General features: G+C 35.2%; 1 protein-coding gene across 3 annotated transcripts; it reads left to right on the plus strand.

Moving 5' to 3' along the window:
* The first annotated feature begins 252 nt into the window (after positions 1-252).
* LOC141705909 (protein SOSEKI 5-like) lies at positions 253-4,344 on the plus strand. Of its 3 annotated transcripts, XR_012568529.1 has the most exons (5): positions 258-592; positions 675-744; positions 1,050-1,841; positions 3,299-3,486; positions 4,144-4,343. XR_012568529.1 is itself a non-coding variant. In XM_074508775.1 (4 exons), the coding sequence occupies exons 1-4, from the start codon at positions 334-336 to the stop codon at positions 3,381-3,383; spliced, it is 1,206 nt and encodes a 401-aa protein (XP_074364876.1). In that variant the 5' UTR covers positions 258-333; the 3' UTR covers positions 3,384-4,344. The 3 variants fall into 3 exon arrangements, 2 of the variants coding, with proteins under 2 accessions (XP_074364877.1, XP_074364876.1); XM_074508775.1 differs by having other exon boundaries at positions 3,299-4,344; XM_074508776.1 differs by lacking the exons at positions 3,299-3,486; positions 4,144-4,343 and having other exon boundaries at positions 253-592; positions 1,050-1,845.
* The last annotated feature ends 3,459 nt before the right edge of the window (positions 4,345-7,803 follow it).

Below are 7,803 nucleotides of genomic sequence, written 5' to 3' on the forward strand. Positions count from 1 at the left end.
TAAACAATAAATTAATAAAATTAAAGAAGTAAATTACAAAAATATGTTATGGAGGAATTTGTTTGCTAGCTTTTGTCTCAAAGCATCTAGTTTAGAACCTGTCTCCTCCCTCCTCTTTGTATATATACCAAACTAAAATCTATTCTTTTATTATGTAAATTAAATATTGAAACCTGATCTGTTTTTTTTTTTATTAAAATATCTTATTTAGACTAAAAACCAAGGATTGCTTATACAATTCTGACATCACTATCACTTTTCACATCTCATTATATATATGAACTAACCACATTTTCTCAGATCTCCCCTCAACAAATCTCTGAAAGGGAGAAAATGAACTCAAGTTCAAGAATAGGAAGGAGCAACTCGGAGCTTCAAACATCCAGGAGTTCCCTAAGATACACTAAAAACAATAGCCCGGAACAAAGTAGCAGCAGAGCATGGGCTAATCTTCCTCCTCCTACTCCTCTTCATCATCATCCAAAACCCCAAACAAAGGTTCCGCTCCTTTACTATCTCTCTAAAAATGGTCATCTTCAACACCCTCATTTCATTGAGGTTTCCCTCTCCTCTCACTCCCTCCGTCTCCGCGGTACGCACTCGCACTTCATGTACATGCCCTTGTACTCCTAATATTTACACATTTTTTTTAACATTTTGCATTGTTCGTTCAGATGTTATTAACCGCTTGAACTCTCTTCGTGGCACAGCCATGCCTTCCATGTACTCCTGGTCTTCAAAACGGTACACGCTTATAAATAATTCCTTTCGACGCAACTTTGAAAGTGTACTTCTGCGTTATTTTGATCTAAATATTATTTGATTATTTCTACGTTTTACTCTCTACCTCCCTTTTTAGTTTTCACGCAGTTTATATTCTCTTAACTCATAATGGCATCTTACACTAAAAATTTTTAACATTCGAATTTGTTGGCTATGATCAATGTACTACAAATTAACATCACAGTATTACAAATCAATTATCTCACAAATGATTTTATAGACTAAATTAGTTTGTATTTAAACGACCACGTATTTTTTGATTTCAGGAGCTACAAGAACGGGTTTGTGTGGCAAGACTTAGAGGAAGACGATATAATATATCCAGCTGAAGGACAAGAATACATTCTTAAAGGATCGGAGCTACTAGAACCACCTGCATTGCTTCAAGAGCCACCTGTCACCTTCCCTTCAAAACCCCCGGAAATTCTTAATTCCGGCACAGAATTTCCGGACCCTACACGGCGAAGAAACCAATCATGGAGCGCCATTGACCTTCACGAATACAAGGTCTACAAATCCGACTCCGCCGGCGAGACTTCCGGAAAATTCGCCGCTGACGCATCCACACAGACAGATGAGATGCGTCACCGGCGGAATGCAATCGAAAAATCCACCGAGCTTAGTAGAGAAGAGATATCCCCACCGCCTTCGGAATCGAGTCCGGAGACGCTGGAGTCGTTAATGAAAGCTGACGGGAAATTAATAAAAATCATGGGCGCCGGTGAGAAGAGGGATGACTTGGCAGTTAATAATCATCCAAGTGGACGAATGAAAGCGTCCACGGTGCTAATGCAGTTGCTGACGTGTGGATCAATTGGGTTTAAGGACTGTGGGGCCGGGTATGTGAGAGAGCACCCGGGATTATCGGTGGTGGGGTCATACAAGACAAGGGTGCCTCGTGGAGGTGGCGAGGAGGAGGAAGAAAAACAGTTGAGAGGTAATGTTAAAGGGAAGGTGAGAGTAGAGGAGAAAGAGTACTTCAGTGGAAGTTTGATACAAGAGACAAACAAGGATGAGTTTCCGGCTCTTAAGAGATCTTCTTCTTACAATGCCGACAGGTGAGTACAAACATTTTTTCATCCATTACATGATCATGTTCGGTTACAAACTTTTTCAGCTCGTGATATTGTGCAACTACTCCAAATAATCGCTACGATATTGTAATCGTCTTGTTGGTATAAATCACTAATATGTTTAAGTTAGTATTTGAACATGAGCTTATATGTTTTGCAGCTAAAAGTGTGTTTTCTGGTTTTTTGATTTGTTTGTGTTAAGTGTAGATAAGAATTAGTGGACATTAGTATTTGTTTTGAACTGAAAACAAACATTCATGTAAGAGTTTGCAAGTAGCTCCCAGAGTTCTGACGGTTTTAACTCACATGATGCACCGTTTGTGTTTTGTTTGCTTCTCCTTTAAGGACTATATAAATTGCAAGTGTCCACTTTAGTGGCCTATCACATGTTAATTGCCTAAACGTATATGTCTTTATAATCACACTTATTTGAGTACTTTTTAGTTTCAAAACACCTTTTGATTTTCTATAATTTGTTGTTTTATTGAAAGATACTAATGAATGTTGGTGTAACATCTCCTCCCCGTGTTGCAACATGTGAAACAAGATAAAAATGTGAAGAGATTTCAAGTTACAGAGAGATCAACAATGCAATGATACACTTTCACAAATATGAGAATAGTTTGACAAATACTCATCTCATTCTTTACCACAAAGATATCAAGACAGTACAGTTATTTTAGTACCACATATCTTTTACTTGAAAATTTTGAAAGCCAAAACACTTGCACACAAATTTGACAAAACCACAGCTAGCTATACAGCCCTACTTTTATCTTTACAGTTAACCAAAAACATACACTTTGGTACAATGTCTCCATCATACCAATACTCACTTTTTTATTTTACAGTAACACCAGATCTCTGCTATCTGCAAAACTTTTAGTACCTCTGCCTTTAAATCACTTGTCAAATATTTCTTTTGCGTTTATTTTTTTATGAGTTGACTTGTCCATTTTGAATTTCAATTATTATCCTTTGTACATTGTGGGGGACCTTGGTCTTGTTGTTGACAAGTCAAGAGATAAAGAATGGGGTTGTGCTAGTAACAAATGAATGATAGCATAAACAATCAGTGTCTTTGCAGTCATTAGTTGTAGTCATGTGTTCCTTAATAGGCTTATACAGTTATACTTGTAGTTCATACTTCTTAGTGTAGGGGGTTGGTCAAACCATACGTTATAACATACCACGATCTTATTCTACCGAGGCATGGTACGTTACAGGAATCGTTTGTCCGAACCATTCACCCGTAATGTATATATAATATGTTAGTACATTACAAACTACAACCAATGATTTTTAAGTTGTAATTGGTGATTTGTCGTGGTGTCATCGATAATTTGTAACAAACTTGAAAAGTTTGTAGACAAAAATGATTTGTAGTAGAACATGCCTCAGTTATCAAGAGAGTTTAGAAGTTGATACGTTGATCTGTGCAGGAGCTTACAAATGGAAGCGAAGGACAAAGGAGAAATAGGAGGAATGAGTGGAAGATGCATTCCAAGGAGACCAAGGATGATCTAGTTCATCATCTTCTCCATATATATAAGCTGCCTGTGACAGTGGGACTGTAGTATTTATAGTAGAATCCAGTAGTACAAACTCCTAGACTGGTACTAGTACTTTGGTATGTTGTAACATAGTACTCCCTCTGTCTCTCCCATTTGTTTACACTTTCCTTTTTTGGATGTCCCATCCAATTGTTTACATTTCAAAACTTTCCAAAAATGGTAATGTTTTTATAATTTTTAAAATAACTACCTCCACTATACCCACTTTATACATATAATATTAATCGGTCCCACTACTTAACTCACTTTTTTAACTTTCCTCCACTATTTTATCATTTTTCTTAAACTCCGCGCCCCACCCAAATGTAAACATTTGGGAGGGACGGAGGGAGTATTATTCAAGATATTAACTACTATAATATTAAAAATATTCATTTATATACATAATAATCTATTGATATTAAAACATCATTAGTGTCTCTGTAATCTCCCCAGTTTATTCGAGTATGTGGGAAATTATGGTAGACAATAGTATGGGTAGACAGGAAAACGTAGGAGTCACGGCAGGCTAGCTAGAAAGTAGAAAGTAGTAGAATCAGAGACATGCATGGCGTATTTTCAGCTAGGAGTCCTTGGGAGTTACTAGTACCAGTAGGGTGTTGCCTAGCGAGGTGGTTTAAGTATGCATGAATCAACACCTCCTCTTTATTTCATTTGTCGAATGTTATCTTGTTGGTATAAGTTACCAGTTCTGCTGAAATCTGATGGTGCAGGAGTTGGAGACTTGGGAGTCGGTTCCGTTGGATTTCTAGGCAAGTTGAATAGAGAATTTGTAAAACTAAGCTAGCTGAACATAATCTTGCAAAAGTAGGCTATTACGCCACTTGGCGTGGTCTCTTTTTTATTTTATTTTTCCTTTTTTCTTTTTTCCCTATTGACCGATTAATAACATGTAACAAGATTTTTGGGAGCATTAGAAAGCATAATATAGCCTTATAATTTTAATTTTTTTTGCTTAATGTTGTAGTAAAAGTACACTACTTTTATTTAATTTAAAAAAATCAGGGAAAAAAAATTAAAAAAGCTATATTTATATGTACCCGAACATGGTACCTTGGAAATAAATGTGAACTAGTGTAAGGAAGAGTGATTTTTATTTTTTTTGAAAATATAGTTATTTACTCCAAAATTTAAATTTTATAACTTTATATAGTAATATTTCTAGACTACTTTGACTAAAAAATTGAATTTAAGAAAAAACATGAGATAAAAGATTTTTAGCCACCCGAAAATGGTAAGAAAGTAAGGAAAAAGTTAGAAATAATACAGTAAATTGGCAAAATATATTTTTCATAGAATGAGCATACTAAATTTGAAATTACAATTTTATAGAATGACGTGGTATAGATTACTATGCTCCATTTTTGTTTTATATTATAAAATGAATAGAAAGTAGCAAATATAAAATAGTTAAGTGTTCATATTATGTAGAAATTTTTTGTTATCTCGAATACAACTTCAAGCTTGAAACTACAACAACATCAAAGCAACAGTACTTGAAAATACAACTAGATTGAAAATAAGTGGGGACAATCCCATATTTGAATTTATTAAATTCGAGCGTCGTTATGGTGGTTTCCACTTCCCGCACCTTCTCAACCACCTGAGCACGAATCGCAACCAACTTCTCTTGATAATATGCCCATAATTCCATCTTCATGTCATACTGTTTCCTGTCCATCTCCTTGTAAAGCTGGTGAAGAGCTTCTTCCAAAGCACGGCCTGTCAGAGGCTCATCGAGCCAAACAAAGTAAGCACACTTCCGGCTAGCACACCGTTCCCAACGCCTACCAGCATATTCACCAGTCCACATATTAGATATCTCGGGTTCCACGCTACAGAAACACATTTCTTGCCTCTCCATCACAATAATGGTTAAGATAAATATGGATTAGATTATAAAGTTATATTAGAGATGACAATTGGAAATTGGTATTTATAGGCAAAAATTTAAGGCAATCTTATCCTTCTGGATTCACATCTTATCCCAGCAGATTTTGTGGTCATCACTTTTGTTTGACATATTATCCCTTTGATTCAATTATCAACATGTTAAAGCAGAAGTCACATGCATTCTGATTGTATTAATTTGAATTGACTACTCACTATGTATATTGAAGTTTGCAAGAAATTATTGTAATTGTATAGTCAATTTAACATGTGAATGAAGATTGAACAAGCAATTTGAAATTGCCCCTATTGTTGACAAGATATAAATGGAAATATGTAGCAGTGATTTCGTATTGGTTACTTTTAGCAGTTGCAGTAAACGATAAGTCACATCCAAGTCAGAATCTTTTGCCATACTTTATCACAGATTTGTTTTGGTACATTATTTTGGATTAACTATTTCAAAAATGCAGAAGCAATTTGCTTTATGCTGCCATGAATAGTCAGCAAAGGTCACATGCTTCCTTCTTCAATTAAATTGAAATGACTACTCAGTGTGTGTATTGTAATAGATTGTGTGTCTGAATTATATATAAGGTCGTCAATAGTCTGTTGCGTGTATGAATTATTTTTATCAGTGATTTGTAGGATGTTGTTTCCCGTGAACGGTCATTGAAAGTAGCTTCACAGTTGTGACATAATTTGCAAGTTATTGTGTAGTCACTGTAGCTCGTAAATGAAAATTGAACAAGCAATTTAAAATTGCTCCAAATTCACTACAATTATTACCAAAATTAATATTTTTTGGATTTTATGCGATGGCATTTTTGTTTGAAATTAAGTTTGCATTAATAAAAAAAAGAAATAGAGAAATATAGTAAGGTACGAAATAGAAGAACACATAATTTAAAGGGAATCATCAGACATATAATCGTTAGAAAGGTAGTTCTGATTTTGTAATAGGTTGTGTTGCTGAGTTTCTGTAAGCTCTCTTCCAATAGCGCGTACTGAATCTTGCGCAAGTTGAAACATATAGTGACGACTCCTATGCAACAACATTCGATTATTTTCCTTCCTTATACGTGCCACAGCTTTAATCACTTTTCTCCTAAATTGTGACCAAGTAGGACTTTCCCCGGCTTCAGAATACATTATAAGGGATTGACGAACTAGAACCTTTACACCCATATCAATTAGGTCATCTCTCAGCTGGTCGGATTCTTCGCGTCAATAAGCCCATTCGCGACGTACACCGACGAAGTACTCCCTCGGATCACTAACCCTAAGACCAACATAATCATCATCTCTTTCTATTAGCAAGCAGTTGTGATTTATGTGATATGACATTGTAGTAATGTTATGAGTCGTTGTAGTATATGGATTAGTATATTATATAGGAAACTTTATGGGGTGAATAGTTGTAAGAGTAATAGTATTGAGAACCATGCGGAAATTTTAAAGATAAGATCAAGTGGATAACCTGCAAGAAAATGGTGGAAAATGCAGTTGACATGAAATAAAGATAAACAATAAATGACCTATATTACTGTATGATTGGACATGTCATATTATTGTCATGTTCAGCATTTATGTCATTATTGTCATAACATGGTTATTTGATTATTTAAAATATTGTCAAATAAAGTAATTATCAAGTTATTTTATGTTATAAATATAGTGTGTTCTCATCACTGGCACAATATAGTAATTGAAGAATAATGAGTTACACACCTGGTGATATTAACCGAGCAATTGATAGGGAATGGTTTTGTGATGACGACTTTAGGTACTCAATGGATCCGAGTGAACGTTACGCAAGAATGGATGTAAGCACGATGTATAGGGAGTGGAAATGGCGTGTTGGATGCCTCCAAAGTTGTATAGGGCAATGTGTTGAGGAAGGAGTAATAATACCAAAACAACGCGCCATACATATGCAACGAGACACCCCTCAGAAGTTGGAAATAACGTTGTTCCGTGCTAGAGAGGAAGAAAATCGAATGAGAATGCGCTTAAATCGTAAAGAGCTACAAACAAGAAGTAAGGAGTATGCTGAAGACGTCGACCTACACACTGCAATGATGTATCATCATTTTGCTGTAGGTCCTGATTATGTTTCTGATTGTTCATTGTCCGACGATGAGTAAGAGTTATACAACCATAAATTAATAAAATTTCCTTCAACAATGAGTTTAGCGTTTCAGGTTGTTTAATTTGTGTTTAGTTTTATTATTCGCAATTAATGTGATCAGCGTAATGTTGTTATGCAAAATTTTAAATTTTTTTGTCAAAGGTAAATATTGTTATGTTGCCGTGGTCAAATTATGTATTACCTTTCGTGTATAGTTCGTTCAAACTGATTCAACTACTCAACCTTATACTTTATTGTAAGAATGCACAATGACCTATAAATAGTGAAAGTAGTTTATTCAAATCAATGTGAAAATGATAATATGTTGATAAAATGGGTCATGTTCCCCTAT

The sequence above is a fragment of the Apium graveolens genome, chromosome 2 (assembly GCF_009905375.1).
Source record: "Apium graveolens cultivar Ventura chromosome 2, ASM990537v1, whole genome shotgun sequence".
NCBI lineage: Eukaryota > Viridiplantae > Streptophyta > Magnoliopsida > Apiales > Apiaceae > Apium > Apium graveolens.

Excerpts from the sequence above, each read along its gene's own strand:
- LOC141705909 (XM_074508775.1), top strand. The coding sequence starts at position 334 with ATGAACTCAAGTTCAAGAATAGGAAGGAGCAACTCGGAGCTTCAAACA. Across the intron at positions 593-674 it reads TCACTCCCTCCGTCTCCGCG|ATGTTATTAACCGCTTGAAC; the intron begins GTACGCACTCGC and ends TTGTTCGTTCAG. Across the intron at positions 1,842-3,298 it reads TCTTCTTACAATGCCGACAG|GAGCTTACAAATGGAAGCGA; the intron begins GTGAGTACAAAC and ends TGATCTGTGCAG.